Source organism: Natator depressus, chromosome 3 (assembly GCF_965152275.1).
Source record: "Natator depressus isolate rNatDep1 chromosome 3, rNatDep2.hap1, whole genome shotgun sequence".
NCBI classification, from domain to species: Eukaryota; Metazoa; Chordata; order Testudines; family Cheloniidae; genus Natator; species Natator depressus.
In genome coordinates this window covers 208,263,881-208,288,919 of record NC_134236.1, presented here as the reverse complement: position 1 = coordinate 208,288,919, position 25,039 = coordinate 208,263,881, and the positions used below count along the sequence as shown (strand labels likewise).

At 51.3% G+C, this 25,039-nt stretch overlaps 1 protein-coding gene across 4 annotated transcripts in view; it reads right to left on the bottom strand.

The window, feature by feature from the left end:
• Positions 1–22,152, bottom strand: part of SYNDIG1 (synapse differentiation inducing 1) — a 135,974-nt gene extending 113,822 nt beyond the window's left edge. The window contains exons 1-2 of one of the 4 annotated variants that reach the window (XM_074949837.1): positions 21,912–22,152; positions 1,249–1,796 (exon numbers count right to left, since the gene is read on the bottom strand). In XM_074949837.1, the coding sequence (XP_074805938.1) occupies positions 1,249–1,713 (465 nt within the window). In that variant the 5' untranslated portion in view covers positions 1,714–1,796; positions 21,912–22,152. Of the gene's footprint in view, positions 1–1,248; positions 1,797–20,165; positions 20,518–21,051; positions 21,098–21,911 lie in introns of those variants that run through there. The other 3 variants (XM_074949834.1, XM_074949836.1, XM_074949835.1) reach the window with 3 other exon arrangements.
• Between the last annotated feature and the right edge of the window lie 2,887 nt (positions 22,153–25,039).

Sequence of the window (25,039 nt, the reverse complement as noted above, 5' to 3'; positions counted from 1 at the left end):
GAAGCACTTGTGCGGATGCAGCAACCAGCCCAGCTCCACCCCTCCAGCAGAATTGTCTCTGTGGTAGAACAGTAGCAGCTGGAGCCCCCAGCTGAGACGGGGGCTGGGCTGTGCCCAGCGCTGGCGTGCGCCTGGCGTGCGACGCACCGTGCTCCAGAGGCCGTGCAATCTAACCAGGGCACAGAACGCTTCAAGGTCACATTGAAGGTCGGGGCAGACGTGGGAACAGGACGCAGGTCTCCTGAGCCCAGTGCCCGAGCCACCAGCCAATGCTGCTCCCTACAGTGACGGAAGAGGAAAGAGGGCGTCTCTCCTACCTCCTTGGAAAGCAAAGAGGGAAAGCGTGAGGCTACTCCCCCCGCCCCAGGTTTTGCAGAGAGCTTTTCAGAACCACACGGCCCCCTTTGTGCACAGTGACACAGGCCAGACCTGACCGAACGGCCATTAGACTTCTCAGGAAGAGCCCCCCGGACCACAGCAGGCCCCGTTTGGACTGGGCTCCTTTTGAATATTTTGTTGTTAAAAACCACAGAACCCTGTGAAAGAGGGAGAAGCCCATTCAGTGCACACACAGGCCCTCCACTGATCCCCCCGTCTCTCGTGTGGAGTTGGTAGCCAAGACAGCCTGACGGCTACTAAACCGGACATGAAGAATTCCCCTTTCCCTGCTCTATCAGTACAGAAACCACAAAGAAAAAACCATTTCTGCCTTTTGTTGCATGTCAATGAGCCAATCAAAGGGTAATGCTAGCCCTAGGGAAACCAGAAGCTTGCAAACTCTTCCCATCTGGGCCTTTTTGAATGGAGAAACCCCCTGGCCAGGGAACAACATAAAGAAATACTTAGCCTCTTAGGTTTTATTTGGACCATGTGAGGCTACAGTTCAGGGCTGATAACACAGTAATGTCTTACATGGACACACTTCTTAGGGCAGCTAGTGGTAGCCAGATCCAGGCAAGACAATCCAGGCCGCAGCCCAGCAAAGCACGTGCACCACTGGAAGCCTGTGAGGCTCCCTTCTGAAGTGAACGGGTGAAATTCTGGCCCCACTGAACTCAATGTGAATTTTGCCAGGGGCTTCAATGGGGCTGGAGGTTTCACCTGAGAAGTTACAGTCATGTGTGTGCTCAAGTGCCTTGCAGGATCAGGGCCGCACCAGTGCTCGAAATGAGCATCATGCCCCTCCCACATCATTCAAAATAACACCCCCCAGCATCCCTCTCCAGCAGGCAACATGCAATATCTGACCTCCAGCTCCTGGAAATCCTCATCTTCCTCCACGTCATAGGAGAGGGTGTGGATCTTGACGTCGTCACCGGAGAGGTCGATGAACTTGCTGTCGGGGTACTCCAGGCTGTCCTTGGTGGGGGAGCGGTCCTCGATGAAGGTGGTCTCACAGCACTCGGCGCTCACGCTCTCCCCCCAGGAGCGCAGCACGTTCTCCGAGTAGAGGATGATGTTGGGGCGGTAATGGGACTCCACCGTCTGCTGGAGCGTCTTGGGGTCCAGCAGCTGCTGCACCGGGTCGCTCCTGCTTTGAGCAGCGAGACTGCCCGCAATGTGGCTCTGGTACTGTGGGGCTGGGTACACGGAGACCAGGCCATCTCTGTTCTCCGCCATTAAGTTCCTGGTGTTAATTAAGCCATTCTTTTTCCCAGCTTCAGCGATTTTACCGTGCATTAGCACACTGGTCTGTTCTAGGAGCCCATCCATGCTGGTTTTTTCCTTCCTCCCACAGGGGTCTTAGCTGGTCACTCGGAAACACTGGTCACACTGGAGTAACGGCTCCCATTTTCCTGAGGGGGGGGTGTGAAATAAATACTAACATGAAAATTAAACATCAGGACCTCCCAAATCTGCATCCGACCCCTGATAGCAGGTATAACGACTGAAGCAATAAGAAAAGGAGTACTTGTGGCACCTTAGAGACTAACAAATTTAGGCCCCGATCCTGCCAGCCGCTCCACGCAGGGAGATCGCCCGGCCCACCGGAGCCCCGAGTGGGGACTTCCCTGGCCTTTTCTAACCGAGTCCTTTTAAAGCAGGACCTTAACGCAGGGGTTCTCAACTGTGGGGCGGGACCCCAAAGTGGGTCGTGACCCTGTTTTAATGGGGTCACCAAGGCTGGTTTAGACTTGCTGGGGCCCTTGGCCGAAGCCCGAGTGCCACTGCCCAGGGCCGAAGCCAAAGCCTGAGGGCTTCAGCCCTGGGCGGTGGGGCTCAGGTTACAGGCCCCCTGCCTGGGGCTGAAGCCCTTGAGCTTCGGCTTTGACCCCCTCCTCCCCCCCGCCCCCTGGCCAGGGGTGATAGTAACTTTTGTTGTCAGAAGGGGGTCGCGGTGCCATGAAGTCTGAGAACCCCTGTAGTTTAACGCATGGAACAAAAGGGAATGCCCAAGTGGCGTGCCAAGCCGGCCTGCGGTTTATGTTTTCGCACTGGGCTGTGCCATGCCAAAAGGAGGATTTCAGCTAAGCATTAACCCTCAGGAGAAACTCCACACTCATGGCACAAAACCCCATAAGCATCCACCGCACCTTCCCCTGTCAAATTAACAAAGAACGGGAAGAAAACACAAATCTTGGAATCTGGCCTGTCCTGTTAGCACAGAGAGTGTCAAAAGATTTACCCCCACACACACACACACGCTTCAACCAGGATCAGGGCCAGTGAGAGACGCTTTGCTAGGAGGGATCCCGTGCTCCCCCTGGCCCGGTAAGCTGCCCTGAGCTTCAGAGGAGTTCAAAGCTCCCTATGGGTCACCACCTACCAATGACACCACTGGGTGGATCATCCTAGCGGACCGAACCCTCAACCTAAAAGCAACAGCAGCTACCACTTGGCTTGAGCCAAAGCACCAGGCCTATTAGCTCGCAGCCAGTAGCAGGCTTGTAAACCTCTCAGACTGAGCCGCCATTAGAGGGACAGAGCCATGACACAGGGTTTCTTGTGCCTCTCGCTGAAACCGCTGGTGCTGACGGCCATTGGAGACAGGATAAGGGACCAGATGGACCAGTGTGGCAATTCCTGTGTGCCAGGCATGACATGTATGGCATACAGGTCGATTCAGGTCCTCCCACATTGCTGACAGAGCCAAGACATCAGGTTCCAAGAGAAACAGCAGGGAACGTGGTGGCGTGACAGGGAGGGATGTGAAAGGCAGGGCCCGCACCCACTGCCTGGCTGGGGTCCATCACCCAGAATGTTTCACGCAGCGGTTGCATGGCAAATGCTTTTCACTTCACTCGCACGCAGCCCACACAATGCCTGCACCTCACTCCCACTGGATGGAGAATTTCCTATCCTGGTGTGCACTGGCCACATTCAAAAACACAAATCCAAAAGCAGGGTGAAGTGAAAGCATCCATTGTGCTTGCCCAGACCTGACAGCAAATGGATTCTTGTAGAGCTCTCAGGTTTCCTGGAAGGGGCTCATTATCTGTTGAAACTTCAGGCTTTTGGTCTGAGGAAAAGGGAAATGTGTGTGTTTGGGGGGCAGTTTCCCTTCAAACTGACTGAATACCACCTGAGTGCAAGGGATTACATCTATCCCAAGGAGCTAATGGGACTCTGTTCCTCCAGGGACCACCACAAATCTATAGCGCGGGTTTGTGTGTTAATATTTCCAGCAGGACCTCCACACTAGCAGTTATTTTTTCACCCATCTCCAAACAATTCCTCATCTAAGGAGGCTGCTGTTTATGGATGGAATGTGGGTTTGGGGAGTTGTTTCAGGCAGAACTGGCTTTCACTTCACAAAGGGTATGTCTACACCGCCATTACACACCTGCAGCTGGCCCGTGCCAGCTGGCTTGGGTCACGGGGCAGTTTAATCGCAGTGTCGACACTCCGGCTGCAGGCCGAGCTCTGGGACCCTCCCACCTCGCAGGGTCCTAGAGCCCAGGCTCCAGCCTGAGCCCACGTTACTCCAGCCTGAGCCCGTGTTACTCCAGAATTCGATAGAAGTGCAGTCAGCAATTCTGTACATTCAGGCACTGCCAGCCCAAAGCAAACCGCACAGAGCTAGAAACCTTCGGCCCTAAGAGGCAAAGCCACACAGCTGCATGTTAGCAGCTTTGCCATCAAAATAAAAAAATTAAAACAAAAAATTATATAAAAAAGTAAACATAGAGCAACCTTGGTTTTAAGTGCCCCTAACGTATTATTGTTATAACTACAAATACTAAAAATTCTTTAAAACAACAGTTCATTAAAATTTAAAAAATTGGTAACCCACTAAAATCACTAAAGGTTATGTGCTTTGTTTAAAGTTAGCCATAAAAATTAAATAAAATATATGCTTTAAAGCAGTTTGGGGAGCTTTTCTTTAAGCAAAGAGGTGACATCTAAGCTCCCCATCAGCTGGGCAAAAAAAGGGCCCTAAAAACCCGGCTGGTGATCACTCAAAGTCATCTCAAACTGTAAATAACTGTACCTAAAAATGTCCTAAACCTATCGCATATGTGTGCTTAAAATCTAATGAATATCAGTTTTCAATAAAAGCACGCTTGCTTGTATCAATCATTTATCAGACGAATGAGCTGTGCCCGCCATTAATTTATTCCCCACACCACCTTTAAAAAAATAAAAAATAAAAAACAGTTACATTACCACTGCTTTGGATTCTAAAAAACCCTGGGTAACACCAGGGCATCTATGGCACAATTTAAGAGCCCTGCAGCCCAAGCCAGCCGGCACAGGCCAGCCGCGGTGTCTAACGGCAGTGTAGACGTGCGGTTAGTGTCAGCGTCATCAATGCAGCACGGGCCAGCCAGTGGGTGAGAACACAGGACCTACAGACCTGAAAGCAAACACGCCTGCTGCTGGAGCTAAAGGACGAATGCCCCTTCATGGGCACAGTCGTAGCCTCGTCAACGTCTCATGCAACTCAGCCTCTAGAAGAGATCTAATCCATCCCTTCTAGCTAGTGGGGTTACATCAAGGCACTAGAAATCAACAGGGCGGCTCATCAGGCTAAGAACACTTGTTTCTGGCCCAAACACCTCCTTCTAAGGAGACCTGTTTGCTTCCAATGCAGCCTGTGTAAATTGCTACTTGAAGTTCACAGGTATCCAGTAAATCAACAGGAGCCCAAATGATCTCTCCCCCGCAGTCTGATCCAAAGCCCGGAAAAATGTATTAACTTCAGTGGGCTTTAGAGCAGGCTCTCCAAGACAACCCACCCTACTGGGAGGATTTCACTCCTGTGGATTGTCTAGAGACAAAGCTGAATTCAATATCTTTCTAATTAGAGCGTCTTTGCCCTCTCTCTCCATCCCACGTGAACAAGGGGAGTGGGGAAATCCTGTCATGGAGTGACCATGACAAGCAAAATCCCAGTCTTTCGTGCTGGTTTCCTCTAAACAATTCTAGATTTCAGATATTTGCTGTCCCCCTGCCTACTTGCTGGAGATATTTAAAACACTTGTAACAGCTGCTCTACGGTTCTTTCCGCTGGGGATGGTGCAGGAAATTTGTTTACAGTACAAGAAAGCTAATGTAAATAGGTTCCAATTGCTGCCCGCTGCTTGGTTTCACGGCACTGGGACCCTCTTGGTTTAACATGCAAAGAATACACTTTATTCCCTTGGCTAACAGTTCTGAACTTGCATGAGGGCAGGGTGGGTAGAATTCCACCCTGGTGGATGCCCATGGAGTTGCAGCAGGAATGAATTTGGCCCTAAACCTGTAGAACCTAGTGAGAATATTTAAGCTAGTTTCCAGATTAATTTAGCTCGGGATTTGAGGGTCAGTTTCACCGAAGGATTATTTACAACCCTTTTCAGTACAACTAACATGAGACAATATTAGAGGAGTCAGAAAAGGTGCCTCGTCTTTATGATTAAAACTCGTTTAAATGAGTGATGCTCATCATCCTGCAAAACAATCAGCCAATTTTCTCCTCTAGCTCATGCTAGTGCAAAGCAGGAGTCCCTCCATCGATGCCATTGCAGTTACACCAGGGTAAAAGTGGCGTGAGTGAAAGGAGAATCGCTTCCTCAGCTTGTAAGTAAAGCTGGCGATTTGAGAGCAGCAATTATGGCAACCTTCATGGTACTTGCAGGGCAGAGCAGAGGTTGCAGGAGGGAAGAGTTTGAGGAAAGCACCAGGAAGTCAGTCTGTGTGCACATGGCTGGAGCGCTGGCTGAAGCATCTCTGTAAATAGTTATTTTAATAAAGAGCCAGTTTAGTATTACAGGCATGAAGTCATCTTATGTTCTCACCCAGAATGCTGTACATGAAACAGTGATGGCAAATGGCACATTGGAGACCCACCTTTGAGTGCATTCTCACTGAGCTTCTGGACAATAAATGTGTCTTTAAGAGATCATTATCAGTTTGAGACAGCCCTAAAATTGAACCTCTCTTCAGTATTTGATATTCTGGTGGGCCTCTGAATTTCAAGCTACCCCTTTGCTGTGAGGAAATGAAAGGAAAAACGCCGACTATTGGTAACACACAAAGCCTCAATATTTCTGTTCAGCTGCTTTGTAAAACTGCCCCTTCCCTCCCCTGAGGCTGTGGGGCCTCCCTTCAAAGGCATGGGGACAGCCATCAGCTGGGGAAACACTCACTGGATATCTGCCAGGGAGCAGCGAGGTAGGTAGCAACAGGGTCCCAGAGCTGGCACAGAACTCCTATCCTGATGGCCCTGGTCTCTCATGGACCCCAGGCTTTGGAGCCTGCTGTACTGGGGGGTAGTGGAAAGAGGGCCCTGTCTCCCCAGTGGAGATTTCTTCCCCCTCAGATTCTGCCCACATGTTTTCCTGTGGGAGGAGCCAATCGGGCCATCATTTACTGGGCAGTTCTCTAAAGGGACCTCTTGGACAGGAGTCCCCAGGCTTGCCTTCTTTAACAGCAGTTTACTTGGGCATCGGGCTAAACGCATGGAGGGACATCGGTGTTGAATATCCCTCCCCTTCAGGAACAGCCAGCCTAGCTCCCTCTAACTTCCTTGATAAGAATATTCATCTAACAGGAACTTGACCATCATTGGGGCCGGGACCCGGGGTGCCAGGTCTGCAGCTGGCCCTAAAGAACCAGTTTCAACAACAGTATAATAGTCATTCACCGCAGCTCTTCCAGAAGGTCCTTCTCGACCAGTGGCAACCTTTCCTCCAGCTGGCTTAGGCAAGGAACGTAAACACAACAGAGCCACGCGTCGCCATGAGCCAAGCAAGTCACCTGACGTTTTGCACCAGTCTCACCTTCTGTGCTCAGCAAGGGACATCTCTGAGCCTCGGATGGCTTCAGAGGAGTTCCAGGAGCAAGCTGGCCAAACAACCCTCTGATGGACGCCATATGGGGCGGTAGAGAAGCAGCATGGCCTGTCGTTAAGGCACTGCCCTGGGACTCAGCAGACATAGGTTCAAATTCTGGTTCTGCCACAGAATGCCTGCATGACCTTGGGCAAAAACACTGACTGCCTCTGTCCCCTGACGACGACACGAGGATAATAAATAATCACTTGCCTGTTCACACAGTATGCTCTTTGGAGGCTGTCTCGCACTGCATATATATATACACACACACACAATGCCGAGCACACTGGGGCCCAGATCTTGGCTGGGGCCTCCAGTCGTTACTAAGATACAAGCAATTTCTGATTGAATAAACCTCTTTCTACAGTACGGGATATCGTCCAGAAGCTGCTCTGAATGGTTTTATAATCTGCCTTATACCACCTAATACTCCTCTAGCATCGGTATGTTTTTGTCTCTTCAGTTAGTGACAAAGGAGAGCGAGACAAGGAAGGCACAGAAACATTCTCACTTTCTGATTAGTTCTCAGTATCAGACATCATATGCTGGGCTAACCATTGTTCCCTGGATATTCCAGCTTTTCCCATTCCCTTCTCAGATAGAAAAAGCGTTCTGGTTCTCGGTAGAGCAGAGTGAAATTTTTCAACCAACCATTGCCCTCTGCCCCGTGGCTGGCGCCCTGACACGCATGTGTCCACACACACAGAGCCACCATGTAGAAATGCTGACAGGAAGCTCCACAACTGGGGCATTATTTAGGATAAAATGTGTACGTCAGGCCGTGCCCAAAAATAACGCACAGGGTGGCCGCTGTTGTGCCCGTCACCTGAGTGGCTTCACTAACGTCGGGCGAGCAGGACCCACACCTCCGGGAGGTCACGCCGCCCAACAAAGAAAGCCTTGTCTGTGTCAGTAGGACTTGGGGAAATGCAGTTTCAAACCACCCTTATCTCTGCCTTCAAGTTCACCTGTCAGATTCCCTGCCTGCTTGCTGTAGGCGCTAATATTGACCAGATAACGCTCAGCTCCAGGAGCCGGAGTCTCATCCTGGGTTGTTATTTACAACAGCGCAAGCGAGCGTGAAACGTTCGCCATCTCATCTGGCCGAGTGTTAAACACACTTTGGATTTGAGAGGGGACACAATGCGGTGGCGAGTTGGGCCACTTACAGCAATGGCAAGATCAGGGACATTATCCTCGGGAAAGCACCCAGACTAATCCTGCCTCCAGCTTCCTGGGCCCGGTCCCCCGCGGTGGCTAGGGAGGGCTCAGAGAAGTAGTGGGACTGGAGAATCTGGCAGTGCACAAAGCGGCCTAGATTTCCAAGGTGACTAGTAAGGTCTGACAACCCAACTCGAAACACCATAAAAGGCCCTGACAGAGGCAGGGTATTCAGAACTTTCCGAAAACTAGAGCCCTTAACGGGTCTCAAATCACTTGTCACTTTTGGAAATGAAAGCCATCCTCCAATTCTTCTCCCATCCCAGGGGAGAAAAAGAGGTGTGGTGCTGGGGACCACAGAGCAAAATTTTCCTAAGTGCCTAAGGGCCAGATTTTTAAAGGCATTTAGGCACCTATCTCCCCTTGAGTCAATTATAATTTGGACCTAAGTGACTTAGGAGCCAAGTGACATTTTCAAACTTGACTTAAGCACCTACATCTCATTGAAAGCCGATGGGATTTTGGCTGTAAGTGCCTAAATCTTTTGAAAATCGGACTTCGACACCTCAGTCACTTAGCAGAGGTGTAGCCGTGTGAGTCTGTAGCCACAGAAACAACGAGGAGTCCGGTGGCACCTGAAAGACTAACAGATAGCTAGCCTTTAAGGTGCCACCGGACTCCTCGTTGTTTCAGTCACTTAGGTGTTTTGAAAAAAAAAAAAAAGGCCAAACAATGGCCACTCTAGTTGCTGCGGGGATCATGGAGGGTATGTCTACACTATGGCAGCACAGCAATGGCTTTATGGCACCATGACGTAAACACTTCCTACCTCAGCCAAAGGGGTGTTTCCATCAACATCGTTAATCCACCTCTCAGAGGCAGGAGCGAGGTCAACAGAAGAATTCTGCCATCAACCAAGCCATGTCTACCCCTTGGGTTAGGTTGACCTAACTACATTGCATATGGCGTGAGATTTTTCACAGCCCTGAATAGTGTACCCAGGCTGATCTCGTTTAAGCGTAGACCAGAGGCCAAGTTTGGTCTCCAGCTAGGAATGCAATACCAGAAGTTCCAGACCTTAAAGGTGAAGTAACACGTACATTTCTTAAAGCGCCACTCTCCCAAGAGCGTTTTGCCATTGATTTCAACACACCCAGGGCAGAGCTAATGACTAACTGGCTGGCGGCCACCCACTTGAATTAAGATCCTAAACCAACAGGCATTTTCTTAAACAGGAAGGATCACGTGGTTGGTCCACTTTGAAATCTATGTCTGAAATTACTGCAAGGATGAGAAAATGAACCGTATTTCAACTCAGCATTCCTATAGTAACAGGGCTAATGCGTTCCCCTAATTCAGAGGTGATTCTCAAGTAGTGATCACCCAATGTTCTGAGCACAGACTGGGTGAGATGCTTGCCTCTCTTTATTTGAATACAGTGACAACAAAATAATAAAAGGTGTCACTGATTGCTTTTGAGGGGAAATTCCTGAGCTGCGAGCCTCTAAGCTTTAATCAATAAGCAACTTGAATGCCAACAAATTTTGTTGTGCAATAGAAACAAGGTCAATAGACACCAAGGGACTCAAAGAAGAAACAGAGTTATCTATTCATTTCTCAACAGTAAAGCAGCAAGGATGAGCCATCAGCAGACAGTCTCATTCCAAACCCTCACAAGTCCTTTGTATTTCTGAGCCACAGGCTTAGCAGAGTTAAACCAGACATATTTCAAAGGCATATGACGACAAGCATTTTGAAGCAAAGATGAAGCACCTGCCATGGTACTCACCCTTCCTGCTATGCATGTGCAAACAGAGTTACAGACAATTTTCTTAGCTGTGCATGTGTGTGTGTCGCTTTGTGAAGACGGAGTCTGGCAGGTCTAGCCCCCACCCCGTATTAGTCCATTGGCCAAAGGAGCCTTGTGTGACATTATGAAAATTCTCAGCCTATTCATACAGCTGGATGTGAATTTCTTTTTATGAAGAGCTTTGTCATCAAAAAATGCTGATTCATGAACACTTTTGGTTGTGATGATACAGGGCCAGTTGGCAGAGATCTCCAAGCTCCAAACAACGTTGGGAAAAAAGTTACTAAGTTGTTGAAATACTTTGTTTTGTTCAAAACAAAAACGCCAGGTTTCGGGTTCGCAGTGACTTTTCATTGAGAAATTTAAGCTAATGAGTTTGGAAATAAAAAAGTCAAAACACTTCAAAATTATTGAAACAAAACGTTTTACCCTTAAAAAGGTGGGGTTTTGAATGAACGTTTTCAAGATTTTTGACCTTTTCATCTCTAAATGATCGACTTTAAGGGTGTGAGTTTCAGAAGCACTCATTGCTGGCCTAGCCCCCCCGCCACTGAAGTTGATGGGAGTTTTACCATGGATTTCACTGAGGGCAGAACTCAGCCAGTGCTGAGCACTTCTGAAAACCCTCACCACAATAAATAACCCTCTACATAGATTTGGTTCTTCTGGGGGGTTTATTAATCAATTAGGATAGAGTTCCCCAGAATATGGAGTGCACCCTGGGAAGACTAGCTAGAGCAACACAAATAGGCCTCTCAACTGTTCTCCAGAAACTCAGCTTTCATTTACAAAAAAAGCAAGTCTCTAGCTGTCCTGGTTGTGAAAAAAACCTTGAGAACGTAGCCTGAATGTAACCAATGCAGGTGTCTGCCTGAGTTTGCAGAGAGCCAGAAACAATCTCCCTCAGAAGCATGAACTGCACCACTGATTTCAATGGGTCTTAGTGATTACATCAATCAACATTAACTATTTCATGGCTCAGCGGAGCATGTGAGGGCTTGTCTACAGGGGGAAATTCAGTGGCTTAATTATACCACGATAGTTATACTGGCATATCTCCCCATGTGGGCATGCTTCTTCCAACATAAGAGAGCCCTTTTCCAGTTTAGCTTATGTCACTTTGAAAGCAATATAAACTAAACTGGGAAAAGGCTCTCCTATTCTGGAGTAAGAGTGTCACACAGGTCGTTAGCCTGGTAAAACGACAGCGGTACAATTCATGTAGGCAAGCCCTAAGAAAGGGGAAGATGTATCCTATTACCAAACTCAGCCCAGGCTACCTGCACTTTCGGCAAGGGGCACAATCAGTTTCATTTGCCAACCTTTGGAAAGCTGGGTTCCACAGCAGGACATCGCTGCGTTAGGGATGGGAACAGGGCTGTTAGTTGTCTCTGCACCTCTCTGATGAAAGCTGAGTTTCCTCTTCAAAATTAGAATCAGAGTTCGCTTCTAAAATGCACACAAATGAATCAGGGTCCCAGCTAGGATGGAAATAAGGGTCCAAATGCAAAGCTAAGGGGGGTGCTTGGGTATGAAATAAGAAGCATCTACGCTGGGCCTTCACTTGGGCTTTAACACTGCAACCCTGTGTGCCGCAAAGTGGCTTTTATTTCAGCCTGATGTGTCACCTGGAGTGACCATAATGACTTCTGCCAAACTGCAGGTCAGGGAGAGACTTAAAATTCTCACTCGTTGGGCCAGGGACGGTCATTTCCTCAGTGTTTACAACGCCTAGCACAACGCCTAGCTCTGGCTGGCCTCTCAACGATGCTACAATATAAATAACAATTATCAGAGCTCATTCCCTTGCTAAAAACATATTGCTTTCAATTCAGATCCTCACAGCCCTGGCCCCACGAAGCCAGCAACCAGAGCTCTGACATCCCGGCTGAAGATCTCTTTATTGCCCCTTTATCCTGTCTCCCCATGTCACCAGCTGATCCTCCTATAGCAGGAAACAGCTGGACGTATTTCACCCCAGCATTCCTCCTTTGGTCGTTCCTGCTCCCTATGAAATCAATGCTGAACTCCCCACCGAGCTTGATGGGAGCAGGATCAGACCCTCCATTAGCTAGGGGGGCTGTGAAAAGGGGGCACTTGCCCCTTTTGCACGGAGCATGCTCCCCGCGCAGGACTTGCAGCTTCTTCTGATGGCACAAGAGCGCAGAATCAAGCCGGGATGGTAAGCTTGGATCCGCTGCGGGGCAGGTCGCTGGGCTACTGACAGGTGGGGCTGAGCCTTGCCTGGACTTTCAATGCTCAATACTTGTCTGGTGAAGTTCCAACTTTGGTAGGATGGTAAAACCGGAGGCAGTCTGATGTGCTTGATTTTGTTCTGTGTGTGCTGTTAGAAACACTGGTACGGTCCGGCCAGCGTACATCGGTAAAACTCCACTGCCTTCCACGGACCCCTTTTAGTGACCCCGCTAGCTGCCTGAGGGGTGACTTCAATGCAGCTGTGCTGATTTACACCAGCTGGGGATCTGGCCCCATTCATTTCAGTACTGCTGCTCCGGTGGACACCCCCTGGGGCTCGGGCTCCTGCTGTATAATTGCATTCACTCGGGATAATGGAAGCACACTAGCACTGCTGCTAATTTATCATTGACATTGGCTCCTCTGATCTCTAGAGCTCCCCGGCCGCAGGGGAGTTCGCTGCCCGGATCGTAGGCCAGGATCACATACTCGCGGCTCGCTCGCAGAGCTGAAAACGCTCCTTGCCCAAGTCCCCAGGCCAGGCCACAGCGCAGGCTACTTGGGCTGGCAAGAGAGCTCAGCAGGCAGCCCTCGCCCTGAAGGAGACTCTTAACGTACCTTCACGGCCTGGCGCTGCTCGCAAAGACTGGCTGCTGCCTGGAGCCCGAGCAAAGCTGCCGACGGCAGCTGTTCAGAGCTCTGCCCTGGTCATTAACACCGCCCTGAGGAGCGAGTCACGTCTGCCCATCGAGGATGGAGGTGGAGGGAGGCTCAGCGGGCACGCCACACGCCCGTCAGTACCCGGCCCGGGGACGCTACTGACCCAACCAGCGGGCCAAGCTGGGCGAGGAGCCCTGGCCCCGTGCCGCCTGGGGCACATTGCGCAGACGTGAAGAAGAGCTGACAGGCTACTCTAACTACACCAACCCAGGCTTCGAGGCGGTCGCTGCTGAGCCACCCCCCACACACACACATCTGGCAGCGTCCCTCATCCCAACCTGCAGCCCCCGGCCAGTCCAGGCCCCGCCCTGACCACGCGTGGCCTGGCTCTGCGAGGCTGACAAATGGAGGCCATGAGGCCAAACAGTTTTTTGCTTGTGAAGGCAAAGCGTGCCTTACCCCGGCGCTCCCGAGGGGACAGCGGGGTTGCTCATGAGCGCGCGGTTGGCTTTTCATAGCTGCTACCGGTTCAGACATTCAGGCTGAACTGCTGTGTTTTGTCTTGATTTTATTAGTATCTGTATGACAGAAAAACCTAGGGGCCCAACTGCACTCGGGGCCCACGCGCTAGGCCCTCAGCAGACCGGTAACAAGGGACAGGCGCTGGCAGTCTAAATGGACAACGGGTGGGAGAAAGGGTCACCCAGAGCCAGAACCCGCCTCACCCGCGGCCCTGTCCAGCGTCTCACACACGAGCCCAACCTGCCTCCCCTCTTTAGTTTGGGCAACAGTGATGCGTGTTCCACTCGCAGCTCTCGCATTCCCCAGTCTGAGCGCGTGCAGAGCAGAACAGCCCGGGCACAGGGACCAGCGGGGTGCCAGCTGAGGATCCTCATGCATGCAGCCCCCCTGAAAGGTGCAGTATGACCTGTGTCTAGACAAGGTAGGACTCCACTAAACAGGGGTGGAGAGCAGAGGAAGGCGGAATCAGTCCAGCATCGCAATCTCCTTTCCCTGTGGTATGCATCTGATAGAGGGGGAGCACAACAGAGACAATATGCCCAGAAGAGAAGGGAGTGCCCTACCTTGGTCTCAAGACTGTAGCTTGCAAGCTTTATGCTCTGCCTCTTAACAATCAAACCACATTGCAACAGCAGCAGCTGGTGCTGCTAAGTTTGCAAGGCTCTAAAGATGCTACACAGCCTACTCTGGCTTGGCTGAGAAGCCCTTTGCTTTTCCAGCACAGGTAACAAACTCTGACCTACCTGCCTGCAGCTGAAAGCCCAGACCCATTCATGGCAGACCCCTGATCAGAGTCTGAAGAGAGACAGTCCAATGGAGGCTCAGGTACATTCAGAAAGGTACCTCCCTGCTGCCTCCCCCCAGCCCCAAGGTATTATTGCCATCAGCTAGTAGGGTGACCAGACAGCAAGTGTGAAAAATCGGGACGGGGGTGGGGGGGTAATAGGAGCCTATATAAGAAAAAGACCCAAAAATCGGGACTGTCCCTATAAAATCGGGACATCTGGTCACTCGATCAGCTAGGCTCATCCTTCTCTTCACTGATTGGCAGCTCAGTTCTAGTGCTCTGCTCACACCTCCCCTTTTCCGATCCCGCCCCCAGAGACAGTGTGGGTCTCTTAGCTCCACCCACCCCGGCCACGCTCACCTCTGGCTGGGCCTGGGGTCACTCAGACACTTGACGGAGGTGTTAGGGGGATGCGCTTTGGAGCATCCTGAAGAGAAAAGTATTTCTTTTTCTTTGGGAAAACACAGGTATGCTCACTTTATATGTTGGAGCCTTCCCCTTTGACTTCGCTGGGAGCCCCACTTAGGTCTCTACAGCGGAGTCTGCCCCCCTGGAGATCTCCTCCTTTATTCACTAGTAGCAGATTTCCAGACCGGAGGCAAGCATGAGGCACTGATGTACTCTGAAACTCGGCAGGACACCCGTCCTTTGCGCGAAGGAGGCCATGCACAGGGCGGCCAGGAACACCAGAGTCTTCCTGCAGAAAGGAACCTCACAGTCAGCAGCTGAGGTCACTTAGCCAAGCAGAAGGAAAGCAAACTGCCCTGCCTTGCACTTTTGGAGCCTGCAGATACATCTGTTCTCTGGTGTGGATAATTGAATTCTTAATTGTAGGGAAGGACAAAGTGCTGCTCTCATTCAATGCAGTAGAAATCCAAAGTGACTCCACGGGCTCCTCTGTGCATAATTAAGAATTCATCCCATACACCAGAAAACAGGTCAAATGAAGTAGAAAAATTCTACCTTGGTCCCAGACTTCACCTCACACATTCAAGGCCAATCTGACCCTTGCTGTAGATTTTAGCAAGGGCCAGAACTGGGCATTCAATGACAATTCAGTTGCAACCTTAACTCTGCAGCGTCACAATACCCAGCACTTCTCAATATCACGGAGAGATAAATTCAGATCACATTTACACTGACGCAGGGCCCAAAGTAACTCCGCTGCCTTTCTTCTACTCTATGCCAGTGCACCCATCACTGTAGTATTTGAGCAGCTTAAAGGGGAAGCAGTGTGGCCCTGTGGCTAGGGCACTGGATGAGGACTCAGGAGACCTAGCTCCCACTCCTGGCTCTGCCAGTAGCCTGCTGAGTGACTGGGGGCAAGTCATGTCACTGCCCTGTGCCTCAGTTTCCCCATCTGTAAAATGGGGGTTATAATACTGACCTCCTTTGCAAAGCACTTCAAGATTTACTGATGTGAAGTGCTAGACATTGTTCCACTGGAGATGGACTTCCCTCCTGAGACCTTGTGGGGTGAGTTACCAGGGCTTCTCTCCTCTCTAACTATTATTGTGATTTGTGTTACAATAGCACCACTGAGATCAGAGCCCACAGCGCTATACTCTGTACAAACACACAGGAAAAATCCGTCCCTGCACCGAAGACCTTACAGTCTAAACACACAAGACAAAGGATGGGAGAAAAGAATTGCTATTAACTGCCATCTTGCAGATAGGGAAATGAGGCAGAGATAGATTGAGGCCCAGGTCCTCAGAGATATTTGGGTGCCTACCACCCACTGCCATGAATAGAAGTTAGGGCTTACATGTTATCAAGGGTCTCCTCCTGGGTCTCTTCTAGAAGAAGGGGGGGGGAGCTTAGAATTGAAAGCAGGCCTACTGGCTTTCAGGCCAATACCTTCATCACAAGCCCCTCCTGCCTCCTAGACATAAATGGTACCAGTGGTCCTTGTTCACCGCCTGCCTCATCACCATCAATGGGCAATTTGCCGTAGGCAGCATGGTAAAGCAGATCCTGTTAGAGATAGGAACCAATGGACCAGCAGTCTGATCTCTCTGCCCTGCATGGTCGGGGCTGTTCCCCATCGTACAGGATCAGCTGTGACCCCGCACAATCTGTTAACCAGCATGAACACTGAGATGACAACGGTGATAATTCTCCGGGGTAATCACGTCTGTGGTAACCACTCGACCAGAATGTTTAGGTTGATTGACAAGGCATTTAAATGAATGATGTCGTATCAGACGACACCCCGAGCAAGATCACAGTTTGCTTCAGAGGTGACGTATACAGCAGGTCAACCGCAAGCCGACAGAAAGAGGCCAATTTAATATGCAAGGTACCTTTCCGCCTCTTCTCCAACTGGTGCTCTAGGGGCTGCTATTGCACTACAGCTGGCCTCACGCCTTGTGCACGACTGCCGGGCTCAGTCCTGTGAACTCCTACCAAGAGTCTCCAAATTTACACTGTTTTCTCAATTACATTTTCCAAAGCAGCCTATAGAGGCAAATCCACTGTCACTCGTAACAGAGCCGGCCCACGGAACGGGCCAAGGTTTCTAGAAACTGAGACACAGGAGACCTGGATTCTGTTCATCTCCCCGCCACTGACCTGCTCTGTGACCTTCACCCAGTTATGTCACACCTCTGTGCCTCAGTTTCCCCTCCCTCCCACCCCATTTCTTCTGTCTTGTCTATTTTGACTGGAAGCTCTTCAGCACAAGGACTGCATATGTACAGAGCTTAGCACAATGGCTTAGCACAACCCTGATCTCAGCTGGGGCCGCTAGGTTCTACCGTAATACACGTAAGGACAGAGCAGAGGATGGGACGCGCCAATGGAAAAACAGGGAGACAATTCAGAATTAATGCTCCCTCACTGGCAAAATACAAATGTATGAACTGACTTTGCCAGTGAAACAATTCACTGGTACAGTAAAATGGCTAATATCAGTCTATCAGGGACAGGAGAATTAGATTAAGCTGACACAGTCAGGGCAATAAAACAGAGCTTGCTTTATCAGGTTTTTAAGCAATTACGGAGCCAGAAAGAGACAATGGTGCCAACGTGCCATGCACTAGGAACTGAAACGGGGCTGGGTTGTAACTGGAGTGTGACAGGACAAGCTAGGGGAGGCACAAGGAGAGGAAGCAGCGAAGAGCATGGGACACAGACAGAATTAACCAGAGTCAGGTTGAGTGGGGCCTGGGCACAGCCTATAAAGCACAGGTAAACGCATTCAGGGGCTGGTCCGAAGCCCACTGAAATCAATGAGAGGCTTTCCATGGATTCCACTGGGCTTGGGATCAGCCTTTATGGACGTTTTTTAGCTCCTATACTGAGCATGGGAATGGGCCCTAGAAAGCCGAGCAGAGCTGACACAAACCCAGAGCTATCGTGGAGCCAGCCTAGCAGACCCCACCACGAGAGCAGGAAACAAGGGCCTAAGCACCTTCCCCTGCCAGCATGGCCAGACGGGATGAAAATTGGGTGGGTTCCCGGCTCGGAAGATGGGCCATGGGAAGATGGTGGGTGGGACTGGCAGGAGCAGAGCGCACATCGTCCTCCCCTGCAAACCAGTGGGAACCCCATGAAAAAGCGATACTATCTTAGGGCTGCACCCCCCTTTGGAGCTGTGCTGGGGTACCTGCAAGCAGGGGAAGCCCTGTCAGCAGCCAGATCCCCTAAGATCTCTGCAGGGCTTGAGAATAACCTCTTGCTTCTTCCCTGGGCCAGGCAAGCACCAGCCACCCACCCACCAATCTAGTGGAAAATGCACAAGGAACCCTGTGGAGCTCGCAGCCACTATGCAGGTTTCTCTGGGAAGAGAAGAAGAAACAGGCCCAGTGCTCCAATTCAGCAAAGCTGAACTCCCCCGACTTTAAATTAAGCACACACTCAAATGCTTTGTTGAATCGAGACTTCAGTGCTTAAAAATAAATTAAAGAAATTTTGCAGGTATGTGTGTGGGGAACAGGGACCTTTACAAAGGCTAATGCATAGATATATGCAATAGGGACAAGGAGGGGTCTGTATAAGAATAGCCTGTGTACTGCAGGCATACAGTGACATCCCACATGTACTGCATTGCTATTTTGAAATGCAGGCTTTGCAGGTGCAATGAAGCCCAGTGCCGTCTAACACTGCTGCGATGACACTCAGCATGCTTTGCTGCGTCCTTCTGGCCAGATCCTTCGCACCGCCCCATCTAAAGCACTCGAGCGACACTGATTTGTGCCAGCTGAGGATCTGGCCTTTTGTTTTATTACCACCGAACAGACTGTAATAGCTCTAAGGTTCCACTGCGTTAATTACACGTAGGGAAGTTTGGCCAAAGGATGTATTATTTATTCTGTGTGTCCGTACGCCCAAGCATATACACAGACTTATTGCATCTTGGTTGACCCAAAGTTATTAGTTATTTCTAATATTAAAACTTCACTTTGTTTTTTTCTCCCCCCACTGGCACAATGAAAATCATGACCTGTCCAATTCCTGTTTCCGAAGAAACACAACCAGGATGCACACAAAAATTCTGAAGTCAGCAACCCTCATTGGCTTTGCAGTTTTAGTTTAAGAGCAGATCAAACTGGTTTTAACACTGTCCTGGACTGAGACATTTATGGCTGAGTTATAAATGCCAGCAGATAGGAATCGATAATAGAAAGGAAGAGAAGCATTTCAGGGCACTAGTGGGCATTGCTAGAATATGTGACACCTTCTGATACCATCCTATGAAGCCAAAACATTAGGAATACTGAACGCAGAATTCATTAGGTTAAATGAAATATGCTGCAGATATACAGTGCAACTGCATTATACCTGCATTTGTGTAACTAAGAGCTTTAGTTCTGTGTATGATTTATTAAGTAGGTGGTGATGGAGGAATGCAATGTTCTTTTGCTTGATTGAATTTATTACAAATGCATTTATCTTCCATAAACACACACACGAGCTGTAGATACAAAATTGTGGCTAAAATGTCACCTTGACCAGTAAAATGAGAATTAATTTATCCTGTGGGGCGGCTGAGCTTCCAACTAGTATGAAGAGGCTCCAAAGGCTGCTAGTTGAGGTAGACAACTCATTAACAATAATTAACACTAACTAATTCATACAGAATGGATACAAGTGTATTCTTCACTCTGGCTGCAGCCTACGACCCACAATAATCCCCTGGAAAATGCCAGTGAGCACATCTTCCTGGGTTTGAGACCAGCAAAGCATCTTTCAGTGGTTGTTCATGCCCAGTGTCAGAGGGGTTCACAGCTCATTTTTGAACTGAATGTTTAACCCCCTCAAGTTTAGATTTTTCACAGGTTCTTTCTTGCCTTCCCTTTCTTTACTTACCCTTAGTTGTTTATCTTTTTTTTTTTTTAACTTTTATTCTTAGGAGTCAGAGCCCATTAAGAAAATACAACTGGATATTCCTTTGCACGCCTCATTGCTACAGTTTTTGTTGCAAACAAATCGTGCTTTGCAGACGACACAGTATAAACTATACCTACAAACCCTTGTCCTACCTTCTGACAAGACCTCAGTTTCTGATTCGGAACAGCGGGCGCTCCTGGAGTGCCTTGCACAGAGAGACCTTAAAGCATTTTGCACATTGTCCTGAATTAAGCCTTTGGAGACCCGTGTGAGGTAGCTGCATTCCCATGTTACCGACAGGAAACCGAGGAGCGAAAGGGTAACAGACTTGCCCTAGATCACACAGCAATCGGTGGCAGGAGAGACCCACATTTCCTGACTCTCAGGGGCTGGCTTTACCCACCCGCTTCCCTCCCCCGAAGGAATCGGTTCCTACCTGCGAACGGAAGGAGAAAATCTCTTCTTCTTGCAGAATTATTCTGCTTGCCCAGCAGCCTGGGAACACTCGCTCTGCTCACACGATCAAAGCCCGCTCCACCTTCCCCTTAATCAGCCACCTCCCTGACACCTGGTCCGTTGTGCATTGATCCCCGGGGCAGGCACCACCGCACTCCCCGCTGGCAGGGGCGATCCGCAGCCGGGAGCCGCGTCTCCCCAGGCAGGGAGCCCCCCGGCAGGTGGCCTGGCCGGAAAACAAACTTCCCCTGGGTGTTTAGCTGGACAGTCTGGCGTGTCCGCCCCGGGCGCCGCGCCGCGCCCTGCATGTTCCGGGCACCGGGCCGGGCATCGCGGGCACCTTCCCCCGGGACAGCGCCGGCTCGGGACCAAGCTGCGCCCTGCGCCGCCCCCCCCCCCCCTCCGGCAGCCCGAGCCCCGGCGGGTTTGGTGCAGAGAGCTGGGGCGGGGGCCCCGAGGGAGGGGCCCAGCGCTTGTGCCAAGGCTGAGCCCCCCTGGGCCGGGCAGTTCAGAGCCTGGGCGCCTCCGCTGTGAAAACAAAACCGCTGGAGCCCAGCACCGCTCCCGTTACAAGGGGAGCCCCGGGGAGCCCCCGAGACAAGGGGGGGCAGGAGTCAGAAGCAACACGTGCAACCCCCCCCCCCCCCATACACTCACACCAGAGCTGCGGCAGCCCGGCGGTTACAGGCTCCACCGCCCGGGGAGCGGGGCTGGGATCCTCCCTTCGGCCCCGGCCTGCGCGCTGCCCCGCCGCCCCCGAGCGCGCAGCCCCAGCCGGGGCGCATCCCTGGGGCGCGCCCGGACCCGCGTCCCCCGCCTGCTCCCCGCGGGCTGCGGTGCATCCTCCCGCGGCCGGCGGCGCTCACCTGGTCCGCAAGGTGACCCGCCTCTAGCTGCCCCGCACACGCCGCGCCCCGCATGGCAGCGCCCCGGGGGAGGCCGGGCTCGGGCGCAGGGCAGAGCCGGCGGGGAGGAGGCGCGGGCGGCCCCGCATGGCAGAGCGGGCCAGCCGCCCCCCTGCTGCCGGAGCGCGGGGTGCCCAGCCGGGAGGAGCCGCGGGGAGGGAGGCAGGGAGGCGGCGGCTGCCCGGAGAAGCGGCGGAGGTTCGAGGAGAAGAACCGCGGCGGCCGCTGGCGAGGCTGGCCGGGGACTGACAGCCCTGCGCAGCTCTCCCTCCCGGTCCTAAAGGCAGCCCGGCCCCGCACCGGCCCCGGGCGAAGCGATCGGGCTGCTTTTCCTACCAGCTCTTCCTCCCCGCGGCTCTGGCCCGGGGGGAGGCTCCATGCTGCCCCCCAGGCGGCCCCGGCCGGGGGGCTCTTGCAAAGGATTTCCCTTCCCCCGGGAATTCCTGCTGCAAAGGGCACCCGCCACCAGCCCCGTCTAATCCGGGTTAATTGTTCTCCCCCTGCAGTCTCCTTGCAGAGCCCGCAAAAACGGGGCGCTCGCTCTCCGCACTCGGCTGGTGTCACTTCGGTTTGGCAGGCGCTGAAAGTCCCGCCTGGAATCGGGGCTGGGGGAGCTGACAGTGTCCCCCCCAGCCCTGCCCTGCCCTGGAGCAGAGCCAGGGTGAGCTCCGGAGCTCGGCTCTCACCCACAGCCGCGGGCCACCTCCGCCGCCGTGCCTGGCTAATCTCCGGGCCCCAACAGGGCTCCAGCCCTGCCTGGCCTGTTCGCCAAACACAGGCAAGGCACCGGCTTTTAATTTCACATCTGCAGTACAGCTCACCTGCAGGGCTGGCTCCGCCGGCTGCTCTGAAACACGGACCTGCCTCCCACCTGGGCGAGGTGCCCGGCGTGTCCTCTTGGAACGGAAAAGGGCCGGCAGGGCTCCATGCTACCGAGACATGGCGGTGCTTTCGGGGCCAGGGTCCACAGGGCGCTGAAATCCGTGGAATGACTCCCCTTAGCTTCAGCAGGCTTTGGCTCATGCCCAGACGCCGGTGTAAATCAGGGTAAACTCTGCGGAAGCCAGCTGCATTACACCCATGCCAAACCCCTGTGAGGCCAGAATGAGCCTGGCAGGCTGCTCCCCAGCCGGGCGGTGGAAATCCGTCAGACCGGAATAGCCGGCAGCCCCACTGCTTAGAAACCCGGCCGGGCCGGGCAGAGCAGCAGAAATAGGCCACAGGGAGCTGTCCCGCACCGGCAGCTGGCTAGCGGGAACAACCCTTCCCGGCAGATCTGTGATGGAACCGGTTTTCACTGCTACTTTCTAGGACTCCTTCGACTGTAAACTCTTTGGGGCCGGGCCCAGCTCTGTTCTGTTTGTACAGTGCCTAGCACCACGGGGTCCTGGGCTCTGACTGGGGCTCCCACACGGCATGACAATACAAACATAAGGATAGTAGGAAAGTATCAGGGGGTAGCTGACAATGAGGAGTCCAGTGGCACCTTAAAGCCTAACAGATTTATTGGGGCATGAGCTTTCCTGGGTAAAAAAACCCACTTCTTCAGATGCATGGAGTGAAATTTTTTAAGGGTAGTAGGGTTCATTGATTCCATTGGGTGTCACTTTCCACCACTGTCAGCATTGCTAGACCAGCCACTTGCGTAAAAGCTTCTCCCACCATTCTGGACGCTTCAACTTTTGTGGCTTAAAATTCTAGCACAAGGTCCCTGCCCATTGTGTGTGTTTCATTTCTTTCTTTGCTCTTTCTTTGCTTTTGTCAACACAATTGGCAGTTGTACCAGCTGCAGATATCATCCACACCATGACAGTCATCAGGCTAGCCCCCCTGTGGCTCCATACCCATTCTGTGCCTTGGAAATCTTTAATGAGGAGCATGATGGATTTTCTATTCTTGCAAGCAGTCTCCTCATTAGTCATACTTGCAAAAGAACTAGTGGCAAATCATTAATGAAAGATCACTCTCAATATTTAATTGTATTTTAAATCTCTTGTACATGGCTTGGAAATTTACTCTCGGCACATTTTTCTTTCTCCATTTATACAGTTTTACTAATTTGTTTGCTCAGTTGCTGTTCTTGAAATGTGAAAAGTCGAGCAATTCCGTTATTTCTACAGCTGTTCAAAGCATGGAATTTCTGTCCCACCTGAAATTCTGATACTGACATTTATTTACATCCCAAGTCGGGACAAAAAGTTGAAATGTTGAAACTGTTGCTGGAATGAAAAGTTCAGAAAAAATCTATTGAGAAATATCAAAATATTTTGTTTTGATGTTTTTGATCAAAACATTTTGATGTTCACACATCGATGCATTTTATTTTGAGTTAATTTTCCCAACCGAGAATTCAGCTGCACTCAGTCTTTTCCCTTGGAAGATTTTTGTTTTAATAAAGCCCCATTTTTCTGAAGGGTAAAAAAATGTTTTATTGAAAATTTTTCTTCTTATTTCTTGGGTGGCATCGGGGCTTGAAAAACCCACTTGCCCATAATGGCCTCACCTGGAGTATTGTGTCCAGTTCTGGACACATTTCAGGGAAGATGTAGACAACTTGGAGAAAATGAGGAAAGGTCTAGAAAACATGACCTATGAGGGAAGATTGGAAAATTGGGTTTGTTTAGTCTGGAGAAGAGAAGACTGATGTGGGCGGTGGTGGTGGTAAGGGGTGACAGGATAACAGTTTTCAAGTCATAGAAAAGGTTGTTACAAGGAGGAGGGTGATCAATTATTCTCCTTAACTTCCAAGGACAAGAAGCAAGGGGCTTAAACTGCAGCAAGGGCAGTTTAAGATGGACATTGGGAAAAACTTCCTAGCTGTCAGGGTGGTTGAGCACGGGAATAAATTGCCCAGGGAGGTTGTGGAATCTCCAGCATGGGAGGTTGTTAAGAGCAGGTTAGACAAACACCTGTCAGGGATGGTCTAGTTATTATGTAGTCCTGCCTTGAGTGCAGGGGACTGGCCTAGATCACCTCTCGAGGTCCCTTCCAGTCCTAGACTCTGTAATGAGTAGGAACTTTCCTGGGCAAATATCATCCACTTCTGCAGAATCTCAGTGAGCATTAAAAAAAAAATTCCAGTCCTGCTAGTTGTGACAAAAATCCCCTTGCAAACATGACAGCATAGCCCAATACAGTACCACCTGCCTGAGTCTGCAGGGAGCTGCCCTCCAGAGAGGACGGCTAGTCCACTGGTTAGAGCACCAGCCTAGACCCGGGGACACCTTGTCTTCAATTCCTTGCTCTACCACAAGTCACGCAGCCTCTGAGCGTCAGTTCCCTCTGCAACGGGGCCAGTAACTCGGGGCTGCTGGGTGGGTGGGAGGTGCTCGGTTAGCCTGGGGATGGCAGGTAGGAAAGTACTATATCTAGAGAGTCACTATGATCTGCTGAGGAGAGGGAGGGGCTGGCTGCCTCTGGACCCAGCTGCCACCACTGGTCGGGTGGGCGTGGGTGGTGTGGTCCAGAGGATCAGGCAAGCCATTGCTGGTAGGAAGTACTGGCAGAACAGTTCTGCACGTCTCAGGGGGCTATCTGCCGACACCACCCCGACAGGGGGAGCGGCATGAAGCAAGACGGGGCAGGAGGATCTCCAGTAGTCAGTGTATTGGGGGTGGGGGACAGCAGCATTCATCCATTTATTTCCTGTTTTGTGAGGGACAAGCTGCCTCCATTGATGATAGTGTTGGGGGGCAGCATTAGTTGATGTAATTCGTGTTTGGGGAGGGAGCATGCCCTGAGGTCCAGCCTGCAAAGAGCAGGACACCATGATCTCTGGACCTAAGCAAAAGGCCTGGAGGGGTATCTGCTCCCCAGGAGAGCTGGCAGGCAGGGCTGGGACTCAGGAGGGGGTATGGCATGGGGCTGGTGGATAAGCTTAGTTCCTGAGCCAGTGGATACTGGGTAAAGTTTCCCGGCTCTGATGAACATACCCTACGGTCACACTCGT